The sequence below is a fragment of the Desmodus rotundus genome, chromosome 4 (assembly GCF_022682495.2).
Source record: "Desmodus rotundus isolate HL8 chromosome 4, HLdesRot8A.1, whole genome shotgun sequence".
Taxonomy (NCBI): Eukaryota; Metazoa; Chordata; class Mammalia; order Chiroptera; family Phyllostomidae; genus Desmodus; species Desmodus rotundus.
In genome coordinates this window covers 70,900,668-70,922,186 of record NC_071390.1, presented here as the reverse complement: position 1 = coordinate 70,922,186, position 21,519 = coordinate 70,900,668, and the positions used below count along the sequence as shown (strand labels likewise).

At 39.2% G+C, this 21,519-nt stretch overlaps 1 protein-coding gene across 1 annotated transcript in view; it reads right to left on the bottom strand.

Annotated features, from left to right (window-relative positions):
- Positions 1 to 108: 108 nt before the first annotated feature.
- Positions 109 to 21,519, bottom strand: part of ZNF239 (zinc finger protein 239) — a 67,733-nt gene continuing 46,322 nt past the window's right edge. The window contains 4 exon segments of the mRNA XM_045196036.3: positions 109 to 5,987; positions 5,989 to 6,021; positions 6,023 to 6,058; positions 6,060 to 6,144. Of these exon segments, the coding sequence (XP_045051971.3) occupies positions 4,694 to 5,987; positions 5,989 to 6,021; positions 6,023 to 6,058; positions 6,060 to 6,144 (1,448 nt within the window). The 3' untranslated portion in view covers positions 109 to 4,693.

The following is a 21,519-nucleotide window of genomic DNA, read 5'->3' as shown; positions in this document are numbered from 1 at the left end:
CTGTGACACATTTTGATAGACACTTTCAGTTTAAAGTATTTTTCAAGTTTTTCTCATTTATTCCTCTTTAACCTATGGCTCATTTAGGAGTGTGTTGTTTAATTTCCATATATTTGGGGATTTGTTCAGATGTTACTGATTTCTAACATAATTCTGTTCTGGTGATACACCATACCTTATATGATTTCCATTCTTTTAAGCCTTCTGAAACTTGTTTTATAGCCCAAAAATGTAAACTTGTAAAGAATATGTATTATGCTGTTGTTGGGTGGTATTCCAGAAACATCAGTGAAGTTAATTGAAAATCTTATATATCTTTTTGGTTTTTTTTGTTTTATTTTAAAATTTTTGTTATTCAATTACAGTTGTCTGCATTTTCTCCCCATCCTTCCACCCCACCCCAGCTCAACCCACCTCTCTCCCCCACCTCTACCCTCTCCCTTGGTTTTGTCCATGTGTCTTCCACAGTAGTTCCTGTAAATCCCTCTCCCCACTGTCCCCTCCCCACACCCCTCTGGCTATTGGTAGATTGTTCTTAACTTCAATGTCTCTGGTTATATTTTGTTTGCTTTTTTCTTTTGTTGATTATGTTCCAGTTAAAGGTGAGATCATATGGTATTTGTCCCTTACCGTCTGGCTTATTTCACTTAGCATAATGCTCTCCAGTTCCATCCATGCTGTTGGAAAGGGTATAAGCTTCTTCTTTCTCTCTGCTGTGGAGAATTCCATTGTGTAAATGTACCATAGTTTTTTTATCCACTCATTTGCTGATGGGCACTTAGGTTGCTTCCAGTACTTGGGTATTATGAATTGTGCTGCTATGAACATTCTCCAGGGAAGACATACAGAGGGCCCAGAGACATATGAAAAGATGCTCAGCATCACTAGCCATCAGAGACATGCAAATTAAAACCACAATGAGGTATCATCTCATGCCAGTCAGAGTGGCCAACATAAACAAATCCACAAACAAATGTTGGAGAGGATGCGGAGAAAAGGGAACCCTAGTGCACTGTCGGTAGAAATGCAGACTGGTGAGTCCACTGTGGAAAACAGTATGGAATTTCCTCAGAAAACTAAAAATGGAACTGCCCTTTAACCCAGCAATCCCACTGGATTATACCTAAGAAAATCTTATATATCTTAACTGATTTTCTGTCCATTAGTGCTATGGATAACTTATATATTGAAATATCTAATTGAAAATTTGCCTTTTATCCATTTCAGTTTTACCCATTTTTATTTTATGAATTTTGCACCCTTGTAAGTACATTGGAGGTAGAAGATAGTTATTTTGCGTTGGATTCCCAAATGCAAATATACAGAAGTCTCTCCCTTGGGGCCAATTTCTGCAGAGAATAAACTCATCTCTTGAAGGAAAGTAAATCCCTGGTGAACAGTGCACAGGTATTGAGGAGGAAAATATGTATGTATGGGCTAAGAGGAATGTTCCATATACAACTGGCCATTCATACCACTTTCCCTCCATGTATTCCATTCCCATTAGGCATTTCTGACCCTGCAGCCAAACTGGTTCCTTCTTATCCTTATCTTCATATGCAAGCAATGCAGAAGCCTGCTTCTGCTCTGAGACAGCTATCCTCCTGTCTTTGAAACTTTTTTGTGAAGATCTCATTTGCTGGTCTTTCTGTTTTTATTGCTGTGGTTTTTAAATTAAAAAATAATTTTGTAGCATATTAACTGCCATCCAGGGGGATCAGATGGGTTTAACAGAAGCACATTTCCTAGTCCCTTCTCTGCGAGCCATTTTGTTTAGTTGACCAAAACCTGACATTTCTGCAGCCCCTTTTGATCAGTTGCCACATGCTTCCTATGCATTAGCTTTTCCCAGTTCTACCTCTTATACCTGCTTGTTGGTATAACCTGCTCTCAGGTACCAACCTAATACCAGTTGTACTCTGGTGACATGTTTCTTTGGACTTTCCTTGCTGTCATTACCTAGGGTCCAGCCTTGCACTCCATGCTGTTATGAACTTTTCCCGCCAATGAAAGTACAGTGAAGAAGGATGAAAGCTGTAAAAGTGAACTTCTATGTTTTTGGTTGTCAGTGTGGGTCATTGGTAAGGAAGAATTAAAAATATTCTAATTTGGAACTGTGACTACAAGTAGTGATCAAATATTCACCAGTTTTTGACCTGAAGATATTAAACAACCTACATAGAAAGCAAATACCACTACTGAATAGGTAAGAATTTCAAGAATTGTAAAAGCTTGTCTCCCATACTCAACAAATAATAATCTGTAAACTAGATCCTTTGCTAGTGATAGAATTATCAATTGACTATAATGATTACTGAGACTACTCAAACTACCCAAACATCCTTGTTCCAAATCAACTAGTACTGGTTAAGCATCAAGCTTAGGGCAACAAGAACAAGAACAAGAACAAGAACAACAAAAAAGCCTAGGGCAACCCCTGAACTCTGAAAACAAATGAGTTTTCAGCAATCCTAATACACATCTCATTTTGTTTTTGTTTTTTTTTTCATTTTCACACCTCTGAAATTGAGGTATGTCAAAAAGCAACCCTAAGTGTTTTTTTTCCCCACAGTCCATGGCATTTTAACATCTGATGAAATGTGACATCCCATTGTTCTTTCTGCATTTTCATGCACAAGTCCCTCTTTTTCTAAAATACTGGTTTCCCCGAACCTCTTTTCCATAACCACTGAAATGGTCCCCAGGGACTCTGATCACATTTCAGTTCTATTAAGGAAGGTAATGTTTCAAAGAGAACAGTAAAAACTAAACATATTTCAAAACACTGGTAACTTAAGATATGTATAAAAGGAAATCTGGAAAAGCAGGCTATTTTAAACCCACTTGAGACTTTGGATATAAAAACTCAGTCATTACCCTAATCTTTGTAATATGGACTGCTCTGGATTGGAGTCAAATAATCTGGACTATTCCCTGAAGTGGGGGAAATGTTGCAATTTGTCACCCTCCTTCATTCCTTATTAGAAGTTATCTATGTTTCCCCTAAACTAACGTATACCTTCCCTGTTATCTATGTCCAGTTAACTGTTACCTTTGGCTGTATATATCAGTTATAATTCTCAGGCTAATAAATAAAGCATCCATATTTCCCCTACTGATTTTTTCCCCACATATGGATACTAATCATTGGAGAAAAAAAGATGAAGAATACTGGGTGGCGTCCTGAGCACTGCTTCAGGAATCATTAACCATCCTTCAGAAATTCAGAACTGAACTTAAAAGCTCATTGTATGGGCCCTGGCTGGTGTGGTTCAGTGGACTGAGTGCCAGCCTTTGAACCACAGGGTCACCGGTTTGATTCCCAGTCTATGTCACATGCTTGGGTTGCAGGCCAGGTCCCCTGCAGGGAGCACACAAAAGGCAAACACACATTGATGTTTCCCTGTCTTTCTCCCTCCTTCCCCCTCTCTAAAAAATAAATAAATAAGAAACTTCAAAAAAAGAGCTCATTGTATGGTAACTTCTGATGTAGTTATGTATTTACAATCCCTTTTCTACTTTCAACTACTGCATGAGCTTCTTGTATTAACTGCTGCCTAACTTTTCAGGTGTCCTAGCTCCACACCCAATCCCACCCACACAGCAAGTGAATTTTATATGATACAACGCATACTTTAGGCTTATCTTTTCAAACATGCTCTACAAAAATGGTTTAAAAATTTCTATATAGCTATTTTTTATAATTTTTAGCCAAATATAAAAATAATTTTATAAATGAGATGTCTATAATGAGGTCTAGAGTTTGGAAATGCTGCAAAAACAAATAACTTTGGGGGGGTAAATCAAATATTAAAATGATAAGCCCGAAGACACAAATACTGGAAAACTTTCTATCCTGACTCCTTTGTTTTGCTTAGTACGAAACATGGGTGGTCAAGAAAATTAAGGAAATGAGAAAGAAGTGTTGAGAGAGGAACTGAATTCATTTAAATATATCAACTTCATTTGACATGTCTCAACATGGTGTATGTAACCTACCTGGCTTTAGTTTGGGGGAGTCATGTAAGGTGGTGAGATCTGGAAGAACCCCAATAGACTAGCTTCACTCATGAAAAAGAACTACAGTACTTATGTCGTGGGGAGGAGAGTTCAACATCCTGTAAAATGGTACATGGGGTGTATTACACAAGTAGCTCTTTTCCACCTTCTTGTCTGACTGTTGTACGTTTTTGCAATAAACACAACAAATTTCTATGGCCATTATATCTCCAACCACCCCTTGGCTTAAAACCAACGTATTATAAAATTATAGTTTATTCAGGGCTACTTAGGACTGGAAAGAAATGTGAAAAACACAAGGCACATATTGTGAAGAGAAATCAGTATTCCATTTTCTCAGAGATTGTGAACAAAGGGAAACATGTTATGCTTAGATAAAATGTAAAGTTCTTGCTGTATAAATGCTGGGTAGGGAATATAGTTCTAATAACACCAGTTGAACTGCAGAGTACAGATGTTTTTACTCTACCTGTCTAAGGAACTAGAAAAAGCAGTTCACTGTATAGCATAACAAAAGTTCTTGGCACTTAAATACATTAAGTGAATGACTTCTTTTCAGTGAGGGAACATATCTTAATAACTCATTGTCTCTCTCCTTCATAGAATATAGAGGGAAGTGTGATGTTAAAAATACTTAAGTCTTTAGAGTATGAGTATGTAATTAAAGAGCTCTTTAACAGGGATCTTTCCTTTGAACTCGCTGGTGAATGTGGAGGTTGGAGCTCTGGCTGAAGCCCTTCCCACACTTGCTGCATTCATAGGGCTTTTCTCCCGTGTGTACTCTCTGGTGGATGAGGAGTTTGGAACTCTGGCTAAATCCCTTCCCGCACTTGCCACAGTGATAAGGCTTCTCCCCAGTGTGGACTCTGAGATGGATGCGGAGATCTGAGCTCTGGCTGAAGCCCTTCCCACACTCATAGCACTGGTAAGGCTTTTCCCCCGTGTGTATGCAACAATGAATGTGAAGGTTCGAACTTTGACTGAAGCCCTTCCCACACTCTCCACACTTGTAGGGCCTTTCTCCTGTGTGTACTCGCTGGTGGATATACAGGTTAGAGCGCTGACTGAAGCTCATTCCACACTCCCCACACTCATGGGGCTTCTCACCTGTGTGTACACGCTGGTGGATATGCAGTTTGGAGCCCTGACTAAAGCCCTTCCCACACTTGTCACATTTATAAGGTTTCTCGTCTGTATGGACTGCCTGATGAATGAGCAGACTTGAACTCCTTGTGAAGCCCTTCTCACACTTGTCACACTTATAAGGTTTCTCATCAGTGTGGATTGCTTGATGGATGAGGAGACTTGAGCTCCTTGCAAAGCCCTTCCCACACTGCTCACATTTGTAGAGCTTTTCTTCTGTGTGGTCTCTCTGATAAAGTAGTAGTAGTTCTGAGCTCTCACTGTAGTCCTTACCACACCAACTGCATTGGTATGGTTTCTCTGCAATGTGGATACTCTTATGTGGAGGACTCTCTGTGCTGATTTTAGGTGTTTTGCCAGAGTCATGATGGTTATAGGGACTCTTCTCTGCGTGAGCTCTCCGAACATTGACCACTTGGGATTCCCAACCACAAATGTTGTCACAGTTACTGTCTAAAGGATCCAAGGATTTTTTCAATTGGTTATTCTGGCAAATTGCTTCCCCACTGAACAATGGCAAGGCCAGTTCTATTACATGAGACACAAGTTTAATATGAAGGGTCTCTGAACAATGGTCTATGTGAGGAGGGCTTTTCCCTCCTAACACTTTTCTCTTAGTGCTTTCTCCATTTACAGGCAGACTTTTGCTTTTCTGAGAATCTTGGGGCTCATTCTTACAAAATGTCACTGAGGAGTCCTGTGTGGCCATTTGGCTTGGAACTTTCAAAGACAAATATTCTTCACTTTCCATGTATTTGAAATCATCACTTTGAAGGGTCACAACACTGCTTATATTTCTGGAACTGTGAGAAGATGCTTAACCCCGAAAGATCTAGTTCAGGGTTCCTGTACACTTCTTGAAGACTCTCCAGTTACTGTACTGGCCATCTCTTCAAATCAGCCAGCAGGAAAGCTCTTTATGTGGTAGATCCCTAAGTCCTTTCTCTTGAAGAGTCTTCACAGAATCTTCATTCAAGTCTCCTAGAAAACAAAGAAAATTCAGTGACAAAAACAAACAAAGGATAGATTTCAAGATTTCAGAACTGAAGTGCCTAAGTCATGAAGACTTAGTAATTTGGAAAAAAAAGTTCAGTTTTGTCCTTATAGTCATGTCCTTTGGTTAAATGTCAAAGAGAAGGCTTTACACAAGACAGAAATATTTTCTCTGCTTTTAAGCATTGTCAATAAAAGTATTCCTCCCCTAACTCTGCGGAAGGCTACCATATTTTTCAGACTGTAAGACACACCAGATCATAAGATGCACCAGACCATTAAGACATTAAGATGCACCTAGGTTTTAGAGGGGGGAAATAGGAAAAAAATTTTTGAAGCAAAAAATGTGGTAAAATATTTAATAACATCCTTTAAAGCAGAAATCCTTTTCTGCTTTGACATCTTTCCACAATTATGGTAGATTCAGCAGGAGACTACAGTACACTATCGCATCTTTCTACAACAAAATACAGTAATGACAGAACTATCAGCACTGTGTCCTTCATGGTTATGGGGGCGCTGTAGCTGAGAACATCAGTGGATGACACACTCTTATGGGGGGATCTGCTGCTAGAGGGCCACAGGTTGTGCAGCACTCTTGTATGGGGACAGCAGTTTTATACAACCTGTGTGGCTCTGCAGCTGGTGCCAAATTACAGCTCCCATCATCCCAACCTGTCCAAACATGATGGGAGTTGTAGTTTTGCAACAGCTGCAGGGCCACACTGACAGGTGACCCTGCAGTGGAATTTGCCTATGTTAATGTTAATGGGGTACACACCAGTCACATGATGAAGGCACTTAAGGGCACCGCAGGCTTTCTTCTCCTAACGTGCCTGCACCGCCTATACCCTCCTCCTAGCACTATAGTATGTCGCAGGGGGGACTCTGCTCCTGCCTCCCTTGCTTCGCATTGCCAGGACACACTCTCCTCCCAGCCCAGGGCCCACAGCATCGCCCCACCCGTTCCACCACCATCCCTCCCTCCCCCCAGCAAGCCAGGTAAGCTACATTCTGACTATAAGACGTACCCCCATTTTCCTCCCAAATTTAGAGGGGTGCATCTTATAGTCTGAAAATACGGTACATTTCTCACATCCTTGCTACAAATTACCTTTCATTTCACTTTACTTCATTTTAAGCAAATTTGCCTTTCATTGGTAATCCACTTTAATAGATGCTGGGGATATAAGAAAGAAAACAATCTTTTTACTTAACAAGCTAGAGCCTAGTTGGAAGAAGGACAAATGTATCATCAGTGATAACACCATACCAGTGCTGTAGAAGATGCAGGCACAACCAGGCATGGAGCAGAGTAAGGGCATTAGACCCAAACCTGGGGGCATATGTAAGGAAAACAAAAAAGGGAAAATACAACATGTTCAAGATAAGTATAAACAGCTTCTTGTCAAAGATATAAGGTAGGTAACAGTGGTAAAAAGTTGCCTTGGAGAGAAAGGCAGGAGCCAAAACAAAGGTCTTGGTGTGTACTATTAAGGATTTAGGGCTAAATTCTCAGGGGTTTAAAGCTATTGAAGGGTTTCAGTTGGGAATGAAACAATTGAAAATGAGCAAGACTTCAGGTAGAGAGAAAATTGCTGTAGCAAAACAGGAGGAAAGTGGTAAGGATAATGGTTATGGAGAGAGGGAGAGAGAGACATTTTAAACAATGTGGTAACTAAACAAAGAAAGGAAAGGAAACATCAAGCACAATCTCCAGTTCCTTGCTTTAGTGACTAGGTTTGGGGGTACTATGTAATAAAATAGGGAATGCAAAAGGAAAAGGCTGGAGTGGAGAAGGACAGATGACAAACTCTAAATCTAATGTTTAACTTGTGGTGCTGGTGGAATCTTCTTACAATGTTCAGTAAGCAATGAGATATATGGGTCTGAAATTTCTGAAAGAGAATTGTGCTAAAAATACAGATTTTAGACTTACTAGGATATACATGTTGGTCAAAACAATAAAGTGCCTATCCTAATATTACACTGAAATGACAAAAAAAATCTATAAAAGTCTTGGAAAAAAAGAGGGATTGTCACCACTAGAATAAAAATGTCAAGGAACTCCTAGATGATAAAGAACAGATGGATTAGAAACGATGGAGATACTAGAAAAAATACTGCACAGCTCTAATCATGTACAGGAAAACTTCTGCAGGAGTGAAAGATCTCAAAAAGTCCTAGAAATTCAAAAAATTCAAATTCCAAACTCAGAATCAACATTTTAAAGTAAGAGAGGTTTATCCCTGGAAGTAAGAGAGGTTTATCCCTGGAAGAGAGTTTTATTAATTCATGTTACTCCTTTCTGATGGCTAGACTAGCTGTTGCCTTAGCAGCACCACTTTCCCAACCACACTTTTCTCAACAAAAAATGAAATACTGGGTAGTTAATAGAAGTAGCCCCACACAAAATCTGAAGAACAAAATAAATAATCTGTTAAAGAAAAGACTCCCAATAGTATTAGTTGGGCTGAAAAAAGAAGAAGTCGAGGTAATGATGAATCTGCATAATGACAGGGTTAAGTTATAAAAAGAGGCAACTGACTCCATATATGCCCAGAGTACTAAGCCTCAAGGAAACCCTTGAAGTGAGATTTTTGACAAGGGAAATGTAACAGAGCTAGAGATCAAATTATGGCATGCCCCAGATAACTTACTTGTCTGAAAAGGCACCTACAAAAAAAGAGTCTACATCCACCATCTGGATTCTTATTACATCCATCCCAAGCCCAGCCATTAGAGGTATGTTTTATAAGTAGAACCTGCATGCACCAAAGAGGGTTGGGTGTCAGCTGAGGACGTACATTCCAATATAATACTGTGAACATAAGACTTCTGGGAAAAAATGAGACAATAAAAAAATGTAAGCAGACAAAAAAGTATAATCTAAGTTCCATAGAGAGTGGTATAAACGGAAGAAATAGTGAACAGAGGAAACAGAATTTAAAAGGTACATAATTAGAGAAATCTGACAGGACACATATAGAAAAACAATATAAGACATAAACATGTTATGAAAAATAATCAGAATTCTTCTTAATCAAAGGATTGAAAAACATGATAATCATAATAATGAAGACTTACCATACCCATTTGAAGCACTCAGGCAGTAGTTGCACAATCTTATGTGAGAAGAGCTATCAGGACACTCATTCTACATACAAGGGAACCAAGGTTCTAATGGTTAAGTAACTAAGTGCCAGGCAGTCTGATTCTAAGGCCTGCAATCCAGAAGGGCTAAATAGCAAAATGAACACATGGCTGAGATGGAAGACTAAGGGATTCTCCTATTTTATTCTTATACTGCAGACTAAAAGGGCAGACAGATAGAAAGATAAAAACAAATTTTATAGGAGTTCTATAAATATAGACAAGATAGAATGAAGGGAAAGAAACTATCATGAAATAACAGAAAAAAAAACCCTCCCACAAACAAAATATTTCTTAGAACTGAAGATTCAGGGCCCACTGAATGCTAAAAATGTAATTACGAAACCTGAAGACTTCAAGCAAAAAAGAAATCCCAGAAAATGCTGAAAGCTTCCAAACAGAAAAAGTAGGTTATGTGCAAATAAATGAGAATTATAATGACATTGAATTATTAACCAGCAATACTGGACACCTAAAGATAACTGAAAAATATCTCCTAATTTTGAAGTAAAGTGATTGTGAGATTAGTATCCTATTCTATACCTAACCAATCAACCACTTCAGTAGAAGGAATAAATAGATATGTTTGCAGAGAAGAAAGTGACGCAGATCTCGGCCCTCAAGATCTGCTGTTGAGGTTTCTGTATTCCTCAACATACACACGGACTACAGAGGTCCTGTGGGGGAAAAGGGACAGCACGGCCACTCTCTCAAGAGGAGAATGCTTCTGAGCACCTCGGCCACTCCCTCAAGGGGGGAGCGCCATGACCCTTGCCTTGACAAGCTTTTATTGGTTTTCCAGGCCTCTTACATCAAAGAAGGTCCTCTTTTTTTTTAAATTAATTTATTTTTATTCAGTTACAATTGTCTGCATTTTCTCCCCTTCCCTCCACCCCACCCCAGCCAGTCCAACCTCCCTCCCCCACCTCCACCCTCCCCCTTGATCCCGTCCTTGTGTCCCCCATAGTAGCTCCTATAGACCCCTATAGACCCCTCTCCCCACTATCCCCTCCCCACTCTTATCAACAAAAGAAAAAAGCAAACAAAATATAACCAGAGACATTGAAATTAAAAACATTGTAACAATAGCCACAAAGAAGGTCCTCTTTTACTATGCAAAGGTTTGTCTTGGGTGATTATCTTTGCAGACACAGGAGAGGGTGTTGCTGAGTACATCAAAGGAGGACATTTGCAATGTAAAGGGAGAAGTGGTCCAAAGGGCAAGGTTCCATACCTGGAAGGTCTAGCCCAGATTTTAGGAAGATAAAGATACTCAGTAAACATTTGCTTGCCTCAGGGTGAGGGAGTTTTTAGCAAGAGCAAGTCTCATGGCAGTCTAGGTACAATGCAGGCCTGATTTCCCACTGGAGAAGCTATCCATGGACGTGGGTCCTGCCCGCCAACCTCACTCCCCACTGGCTTTTCCGAGTGGGGGCTGAGCCACATTTCCCACATTTGGAATGGTTCCCCACAGAAAGGATTTAAACAATTACTGAAATAATTACTCAGAAATGTACCATAGCAAATTTTTTTTTTTACTTCAAATACAAGAAATGAGAATGAGCAAAGAAGTCAATAAAACAGAAAATTACGTTGAATCAATTGTTGATACATGAAAGAAACAATAATAATTAACCACATTATTCAAAACCCTATAAAACAATATGGAATTAACCCCCTCTATATAAAACATTTTACAAAATAAGTATTAGCTTTAGAAAAGAAAAAAAAAGGAGCTGTAATAATAGTATAGTATGCTACTTGACTCTGCAGGGAATAAAAATTATGAACTGAAAGCAACACAAGCATTAATCACCGATATGACTCTGAAATAAATTCTTGGGAAGATGGGCATGTTGGGAAAGTAATGTGATGATTTACATGTAAGGGTGTAAGAAAGTCAATAGCAAATGCCAAATATTGATAAACTGGAAAATAACAGTATATCATAATATAATAAATTCAAAATAAAACTATACGGAGGTACAAATTTGTACCTGTTACACTGGCAAAACCCCAAAGCCTGAAGACATACACTGCCTGTGACTGTAAACTGGTATCACCGCCCAACAAGGACATTTTAACAATTATTGATCAAAATCACAATTGCATGCTCTCAGCATTATGGCTTGGGGTTTCATCCTTCAGCTTTCTAGGCACAGTTGTGAAATCATATTTGCACAAGATTCACTCTCTGTAGATGGTCAGTGATAGCAATCGACCAGAACATGGGTACAGTGGAGGGGGGATATAACAGAAATTTTTCACTGTGCACCTTTTTATTTTTTCAGTACAACTTTTAAAATTTAAAAACATTTAGTACAACTGGGACAACTGTAATAGCATAAACAATAAAATTGAAAAAATAAAAATATTTACTTTACTTGGAAATTTCACTTTTCTTTCCTACTCATCATAATTTATTTTCTACCTTTCTCTAAAATCCTCATTATTCTTTTCTTTAAAGTTTTATTTAGGTGTAATTGACAAGTGAAATTTTACACCATTTTATGCTTCTTTTTAAATTCTTTTTTAAGAAAGTAGTAACTGCATGAGCACATTATTTGGAAACATGGGACTAAATCTGAGCAGTTCTCTGTGGCATGACAGCAGCAGACCAGGGAGACTGGTTTTTATCTTAAGCCTTTCCACACAATATGCTTTACCTAGCGAATGTATTAGTTTGTTAACACAATTTAAAAGTAATGGCAATGCCCTGGCTGGTGTGGCTCAGTGGATTGAGCACTGGCCTAGGAACTGGAAGGTTACCAGTTCAGTTCCCTGTCAGGGCACATGCCTTGGTTGCAGGCCTGGTCCCCATATAGGGGTGAACAGGAGGCATCCAACTAATATTTCTCTCCCTGTCTTTCGCTTTCTCTTCCCCTCTCTCTGAAGAAAAAAAAAAAAAGTAATGTAAGAAAAAGAGAAAAATTTACTAAAAGTAAAACAATGCGGAGTGGAACAGTTAAATCATGAGGTGGGTCAAAATTATTAAATGGTCAAAGGTCACTGCTTCAACATTCTTGCTGTATCATACTTGGGAACAGCTGCAGAAATGACAGGGCTATGCAACAAGAAAAATAAAGTACCTATAGGAATAAACCTAACCAAGGAAGTAAAAGACCTATCCTCAGAAAACTATACAACACTGAAGAAAGAAATTAAGGAAGACACCAGTAAATGGAAGCATTTACCATGTTCATGGATTGGAAGAATGAATATCATCAAAATGTCCATACTACCCAAAGCAATTTATAGATTAAATGCAATCCCTATTAAAATATAATGACATAGTTCACAGATATAGAACAAATATTTCAAAAATTTATATGGAACCATAAACACCCTGAATAGCCTCAGCAATTTTGAGAAAAAAGAGCAAAGTACAAGGCATCACAATAGCTGATAAGAAACTATATTATAAGGCCACGGTAATCAAAACAGTCTGCTATTGGCATATAAACACACACATAGATGAATGGAAGAGAATAGAGAGCCCAGAAATAAACCCAAATCTCTTAATATTTATATTTGACATAGTGGACACAAGCATAAAATGTAATAAAAATAGCCTCTTCAACAAATGGTGTTGGGAGAGCTGGACAGCTACATGCAAAAAAAAAAAATAAATAAACGTGACCACCAATTTACACCATACACAAAAATAAATTCAAGGTGGATAAAAGACTTAATAACTTTCAACACCATGAAAGTCCTACAGGAGAACATAGGCAGGAAAATCTCAGATATTTCATGCAGCAATATTTTCACCAATATGTCCCCTAGAGCAAGGGGCGTAAAGGAAAGAATAAACAAATGGGATCTCAGCAAAATAAAAAGCTTCTGCATGGCTAAAGAAAACAGCATTAAAATGAAAAGAGAATCAACTGTATGGGAAAATTTATTTACAAATGATACTTCGGACAGGGGTTTGATCTCCAAAATTTACAAAGAACTCACATAACTCCACCAGGAAGACAAACCAATTAAAAAATGGGCAGAGGATCTGAAAAGATATTTCTCCAAGAAGGACTTACAGTGGGCCCAGAGACATATGAAAGGATGCTCAGCATCCTTAGCCAGCAGAGATGCAAATTAAAATCACAATGAGATACCACTTAACACCAGTGAGATGGCCATCATAAACGAATCAATAAACAACAAGTGCTGGCAAGGTTGTGGACAAAAAGGAACCCTAGTGCACTGTTGGTGGGAATGCAGACTGGTGCAGCCACTGTGGAAAACAGTGTGGCATTTCCTCAGAAAACTAAAAATGGAACTGCCATTTGACCTGGCAATTTCACTGCTGGGATTTTTACCCTAAGAACCCTGAAACACCAATTCAAAAGAACCTATACACCCCAATGTTCATAGCAGCACAATCTACAATAGCCAAGTGTTGGAGGCAACCTAAGTGCCCATCAGTAAATGAGTGGATTAAAAAACTGTGGTACATTTACACAAAGGAATACTATGCAGTAGAAAGAAAGAACTCCTACCCTTTGTGACAGCATGGATGGAACTGGAGAGCATTATGCTAACTGAAGTAAGCCAGATGGTGAAAGAAAAATACCATATGATCTCACCTGTAAGAGGAACCTAATCCATAAAACAAGCAAGCAAACAAAATATAACCGGAGACATTGAAATAAAGAACAAACTGACAGTAACCAGAGGGGAGGGGTGAAGGGATAACGGGGAAGAAAAGGGGAAGGATCATCAAGGTAAATGTATAAAGGACACAGGAACAATGCCAAAGGAGGGTCGAGGGTGGGAGGCAGGGATGGGTAGCGCGGTGGAGGAGTGGTGGTGGGGAAATTGAGACAAATGTACTTGAACAACAAAAAATAAATAAAAGAAATGACAGGGCTATGAAAATCACTGGGCAGAGACTGTATTAATGGTAGATTTTATAGGCAGTAGTAAAACTTTGTGATATTAGTTTTTGAAAATATTATTATGAATAAACCCTGATTAGTGTGGCTCGGGTTATCAGGCATCATTTTGCAGAGGAAAAGGTCACGAGTTTGATTTTCAGTCAGGGCACATGCCTGGGTTGTGGGTTTGGTTCCTGGTTGGGGTGCGTATAAGAGGCAACTAATTGATGTTTCTATCTCAAATGAATATTTCTACCCCTCTCTTTCTCCCTCCCTTCTCCTTTCTCTAAACAGAAATAAAATCTTTTTAAAAAAATTTTGTTTTTGTTCAATATGGTTGTCTGCCTTTTACTCTCACCACTCCCCGCCCCCCACCCTAGCCATCCCCACCTCCCTCCCCTGATTCTATGCCCCCCCTTGGTTTTGCCCACGTGTCTTCTATAGTTGTTCCTGAAAACCCTTCCTCTTCCCCCCCCCCATTATTCCTTCACCCTTCCTCTCTGGTTACTATCAGTTTGTTCTTTATTTCAATGTCTCTGGTTATATTTTGCTTGCTTGTTTGTTTTGTTGATTAGATTCCACTTAAATGTGAGATCATACGGTATTTGTCTTTTACCACCTGTCTTATTTCACTTAGCACACAGGTGGCAAACCCAAGGCCGGAGTGCCAAATCTGGCCCTTCTTGTTTTTTCCAGCCCGGCACCTTGTTTCTACCTTGTGGCAGTGCTGAGCTCTCACTTAACTGTTAAAGAGTAGTTATATTTATACAGTCCTAAAATTACATTCGGCCCCTTGAAGGCAACCGTGAGGCTGATGTGGCCCTGGGTGAAAATGAATTTGATGCCTCTGACTTAGCATAATGCTCTCCAGTTCCATCCATGCTGTGGCAAAGGACAGGAGCCCCTTATTTCTTTCTGCTGAATAATATTCCATCATGTAGATGTACCATAGTTTTTTGATATATTCATGTACTGATGGCAATGAATAAAATCTTAAAAAAAAAAACCCAGGAACTACTACTATAAAGGACACATGGACAAAACCAAGGAGGAGGGTGGAAGCAGGGGAGGGAGGTGGGTTGGGCTGGGGGGGGTGGGGAGAAAATGCAGACAACTGTAATTGAACAACAATAAAATAATTTAAAAAAATGAATATCACTATATCCTGAAAATCTTATAATGGATACACAATAAAAAATTTCTTGAAATAAAAGCTAAAAAAAATGAGTATGTAACATCGGAAGAAAATGATGGAATAATGAGAGTAAAGGTCCTTTTATAGGCAGTTAATTGACATTAAGATATTGCAGAAAACAGCCAGTTGAAAAATACATCTGGTATAATCTCATAAAATTTTCACACATATATTTGTAATATACAAATCCATAGGAAAAACAGGATGAACAATTATTAGTGATTTCATTTTATGATATAGTTATATTCTCTGAATTTTTGAGATTTATAAAAAATCTTGTGTAAAAAACATTGGACATTCCTTGTCAGGTAGCTCAGTTGGTTGAAGCACTGTCCTATACACCAAAAGGTTGTGGGTTTGATCCCCAGTGAGAGCACATTTCTAGGCTGTGGGTTTGATCCCCGTTTGGGGCTCGTATGGGAAGCAACTGATTGGTGTTTATCTTTCACATCAATGTTTCTGTCTCTCTCCCTTCCTCTCTCTCTAAAAATCAATAAACATATCCTCAGGTAAGAAAAAGAAAGTTGGACAGCTATGTTCAATTTTATATCAATTAAAAAGGAAAACAGCAGAGTTTAAAAGTAGAGACACATATCCTAGTTCAATTTTGCCCCTCTGGAAATGACTCTCTACAAAGTAGTCCCAGTGATACTGGGTTAATCACATCATACCATTCTGTTGTTCCATTGGCATCCCACCACACTTATCATGAATCCACATTTTTACCAATTCCTTCAATGCTACAAATGAGCCAAGTCCTCCTCACTATCTCTTTCTACTCTATTCTTCCCACGTGCTCACTGTATTCCACCTAGCCACACTGCTTCTACCAGTTTGTTAGACCTTCCCTTGCACATCTGTCTGCCTAGAATATTCTTCCCTTAACCAGTAACCTGTTTAATGCCTATTAATGATTTGGATTTCAACTTAAATGTCACTTCACAGGCTTTCCCTGAAACTCAACAATAAACACATCACCTCATCCCATCCCGTGCCTTTCTCAGAGTGTACTATCTATACTTCATAACGCTTATTAATTTATAGTAATATACTTGTGTTTACTTAATGTCTCTTTCAAAGACTGTAAGGTATATTTCTTTCCTGCTAATATAGCAGTCAATTTTAAAATCTTGACTATGTGCAAATAGCATGGGAAGTATTAGATACATTCCTTTCTGGCTGGATACCAGGCTGGGTATCAGGCTGGAAACAAGAAAAATAAATCAGACTTGTAGATCCAAAAGTTAAAATGAAAGCATTAACAAAAATGTATAATCAGGTCTGAGACTGATATATAAACTGAAAGTTCTGAGATGAGGGTTGAGTGGAAGGGATGATCAAAGGTCTCATACAGGTAGTAAACTTAGAAAAAGTCTTGAAGGGCAAAATTCATCAGGGAACAGAGCATGGTATAATGAAAGGTCCATAAGGAAGCATGGAAAACCTCAGGAAAATGGGCTTAGCTGGAAGGAAGTTAAACTTGGGGCATCAGAGAACAAGGTTCTATAGGTAAGAGCAGGACACAAAGGGCATTGTAAGCCAGGTAGGGAGCTTAGAGGTTCTATACCTGCAACTCAGAGTAATTCCAGTGTTTCATTCAGAGTGACATGATAAATGACATGCTTGGGGGAGAGGTCAGAATTCCACTTGCAGTATCTAACTTGAAGAATGATGTCAATAATCTAGCTAATTGTTACCATAATGCAAGCATTAGGTAAACCCATTTTAGGGTGACATCTGTGGAACTTAAGGTTAATAAGTTTAAAAGAATTTAAAGGTAAAAAGAACTGGTAAGAAAATTGCAGATACTGAGAACAGAGAAGAAACTTAATGGCTATTTCTAAACTAGAGGATGGAAAGAATGTTAATATTGACAAAAGCAAAAATATGAGAAGGGAAATTAAAAAAAAAGAAGTTTGAAAATTCTCAAAACACTGATTTTGAAGTGATGCTATATATTCAAGTGTAGATATTCCACAGCCAAAAAAATCCCTGAAAATGGAGTTCAATACTATTATAGGAGATAAAGACACTAGGGTTATGGAAATAGGAGAATAGTTGAAGTTATTTATATGTATGATAGCTCTTTGAGAGACAGAGACAAGTGTACACACACAGTGTGCATTCTCCATAGGGACACCATTGCCCCCAAGGGGGTGAGGACAGGTTCTTGAGGGAGGCAGTGATAACAAATAAAAAAAATGGTTGAGAAACACTGATATAAAGTCATCAAAAAGCAAAGAGCCTCTTGGAATTTCCAAAATTAAAGGAAAGACAGAGAAGTCAATGAATTTTAAAAAGAGGAATAAAAAAGAGTCTGGAGGAAACAGAAAAACTATGATTTCATACAAGTCAAAATTTTAAGTTAAGATGAACACTATTAGACTGTTCAAGATGGCAGTTGTGCATATGAATTTTGTACACATCTCCTCACAGGACCAAACTAAATACAACTAAATTGAGCTCAATCACCATGAATAATCAACTAATTTCTGAAGAGGAGACATATAACCAAGGACTTGCAGAAGAAGCCATGTCGAGATTGCACCTGCATAGCAGCTCTCACACTGTGGTCAGGGTTGAGTCTCAAAGTTAGTGAGCCTGAGGGCCAATCCCACACACGAATGAGCCAACAGCAATCGAGACTCAATTACAACAGGAAGGCCTACAAAGCTCACACAAGGGTCAGTCCTAGAGCACCCAACACAGGTGATCAAGGAAACTGCACCATTGGGTTCTACAGTACACCTATTACATAAGGGTACCCCATGAAGACTGGGAGTCATAGCAGATCTGTCTAATAATATGTAAAACAAACACAAAGAGACAGTCAAAATGGGGAGACAAAGAAACAGGCCCCAAATGAAAAAATAGGAGGAATCTCCAGTAAAAAAACTAAATGAAATGGAGGCGAACAATCTACCACATATAGAGTTCAAAGTAATGGTTATAAGGATGCTCAAGTCCAGAAAAAGGACATAGAAACCATGAAAAAGAACCAGAAGAAAATGAAGAATACCATATCTGACATCAATAATACACTAGAAGGAATCAAAAGCAGGTAGGATGAAGCAGAAGATCATATCAACGATTTGGAAGACAAGATAGAGGGGTATATAAGAAGGTGGTGGAGTAGGAGGATTTACCGTGCACCACCTCCCAGAATCAAGTTGGAAATAAAACTGATGATAGGACTAAACACCTGAAATAAACCCAAGACTACCTGAAAAAGATACTTTTAACCCAGGATGGGAAACCGCCCCCCCCCGCATGACTGGTAGGAAGGGGGAGGTCATTGAAAGGGCCAGTCTAGTTACAGGGGTGGTCAGCCCAGGAAGTGGTGTTGCTGTGGGTGCTTCCCCCCAGAAGGAGAGCAACTGGGGCCATAAACCAGGCTCCCAAGCACAGAGTGCCAGCACTGCAATCAGCAGACCACGTAGTATCCAGTGGTGAAAGGCTGTGGGGTTTGTCTCTGCTGGGGAGAGACCCACAGGAGAGTTAAGAGAGAATATTTTTTTTCTCTCTTAAGTCTTAAAGGGGCCAAAGCATAGGTTTTGGGTTTGCAACCACTTACCTTGGATCCCAGTAAAGGGAGGGGTGGAGCAGACTGGAGTTGTGCAAGTTAAGTCTGGCACAGGAAGCACTGGGTAGCGAAGTGGGGGATCGGCCGTGGGGTTCTATGTGCTGGGATATACCTGGATTCCATAGCAGCCATCTTTCTTGAGAAGAGCAATAACCACCCAAGGGAAAAGCAGTTATGTGGCCCTGTGGAAAAATACCACCCCCAACCTCTGGAATCCTGCCTACCACATCCTGTGTCATTTAAAAAAAAAATTAGTTCTGTTTTTCAGCTAGTTTTGTCTGTCTTTTGTTTTACTTTTTTTCTTTCTTTTCTGTCATCCTGAATCTTAACCCCTGCTAAGGAGACAGCAACAGATGTAGACTCGGGGTGACACAGATGGGCTGTAGGGTGTATCCATAACATGCACTTTCTCGGGAAACAGACTGGAGCTTCCTTGACACGGGAGAGGCATAAACATGCAACACCCCTGGCCCTCACTGCCGGCAGCCCCCAAATCTGGGCTCTGGAGACTCTACCCATTAGCCTTCTAGGGTCCCTGCTCTATCAAGTACAGGGAAAAAATCCCAGACAGACTCAGACTAGTGGCTTTGGGGCAGGGGTACACACCCACCATCTTCCCTGAAATCTAAAAGGCACCTGCCATGGAAGATCCAGGAATCCCAACCCCTACTTACTTCACCTGAAACTCTGTCAGAAACAGTTGAGTCTGCAACTAGTCTAAAACTGAAAACAGCCTGGCAGAGGTGGATCCTGCAGTGACTTGGGTCATTTGCTGACACACTCCTGGATGTAGTACTGATAAAACTGAGTCTTGCAGAGCAGCTGGGCCCATCCTGGGTGCAGCCAAACCTGGAGGAATCAGCCAAATTGTAGATAGATTGTAGCTTCAAATGGGCTGCCAGGGGCTAGACATAGACAGGACCTGACATTGGTTTAACACCTGTCTCAGACATCAGAGCCATACCCAAAGGGAGAAGCCAGCACACAGCACTATACTCTGTTGAGATGAATTCCACTTTGCTCTTTTTCATTATTTTCCTTATTTATTGCTTTTTCATAGCCGTTTCATTGTTTTTTCTATTTTTTCTTTTCCTTCTAATTTTATTGCTTTATTTTTTCTATCATATCTCTTATTTTACTCTTACCTTTGATTACCCCATTGTTCCTTTCATCTTTCCTTTTCTTATTTCTGTTATTCCTTCTCTTTCTTTATCCCCTTTTCCTGCTTTTCTCTTTCAATTCTTTATCATATTAGTTCTCTTCCCTTTCCTCCTCCCATAATCATTTTTCTCTCCTTTGGTCTGCTCTGATTCTTTATCTTTTATTTTACCCTTTCCCTGATATCCATTTCTCTTCCAACTTTTATTATTCTCCCAACTTTTGTGATTACATTGCTGTTGTTGTTGGGATGGGATTTTACTTGTAGTGGTTTTGTTTTCTGTGTTGCTTTGCTTTGTTCTACGAGCACCTGATGTCTGATGTTTCTTTCCTACTCTTTCTCTTCCCTCCCCTCTCTCTAAAATTAAATATATAAAATCTTAAAAAAAAACAAAAATAAAGAGACAGCTAAAATGGTGAGACAAAGCAACACACTCCAAACAAAAGGGGAAATCCCCAGAAAAAGAGCTAACTGAAATTGAAGCAAGCAAATTATCAGACATAGAATTCAGAGTAATGGTTATAAGGATGATCAAGGAACTTAATGAGAATTATACCAGCATGAGAAAGAACATAAAAGCTATGAGTAAGAACCAGCTGGAAATGAAGAATGCAATATCTGAAACACTGTAGAAGGAATGAGAAGCAGGCAAGATGAAGCAAAGGATAGACAAGGTGGGGAAAAAAAACACCTAGTCAGAGCAAGAAAATGAAAACAAGACTTAAAAAGAATGAGAATAGCCTAAGAGAGCTATGGGACAACATGAAACATAACAATATTCACATCATAGGGATGCCAGAAAAGGAAGAAATGGACCAAGAGATAAAGAGCCTGTTTGACGAAATAATGACAGAAAATTTCCCTAATTTGGTAAGGGAAAAAGGCACAGTTTCAGAAAGCACAGAGTCTCAGTGAAGATCAACCCAAAGATGTGACACTGAGACACATCAAAATTAAAATGGCAAAGTTTAAACACAAAGATAATTTCAAAGGCAGCAAGACAGAAACAGTTAGTTACCTACAAGGCAGTTCCAATAAGGCTATGGGCTGATTTCTCAACAGAATCACTATAAACCAGAAGGGACTGGCTTGAAATATTCCAAGTAATGAAAAGCAAGGAACTGCAACCAAGACTACTCTATCCACCTAAGCTTTCATTTAAAATGGATGGTGTGAAAATTCAAGATGGCAGTGAGATAGCTGGGAGCGGAGTCCACTTCCCCTCAACGCCAGTGAAATACCTAGCTGGTCTGAGGAGCAGAGCCAACAGCCAACAGTATTCCAGCATATATGAAGATCGGAGACCAAAGATAGAGGACATGGAAAGATCAGACTGTAAGAAGAGTGCTTAAGGACAATAAGGTCCCTGGGACCAGCACCGGGACCAGGGCAGCTG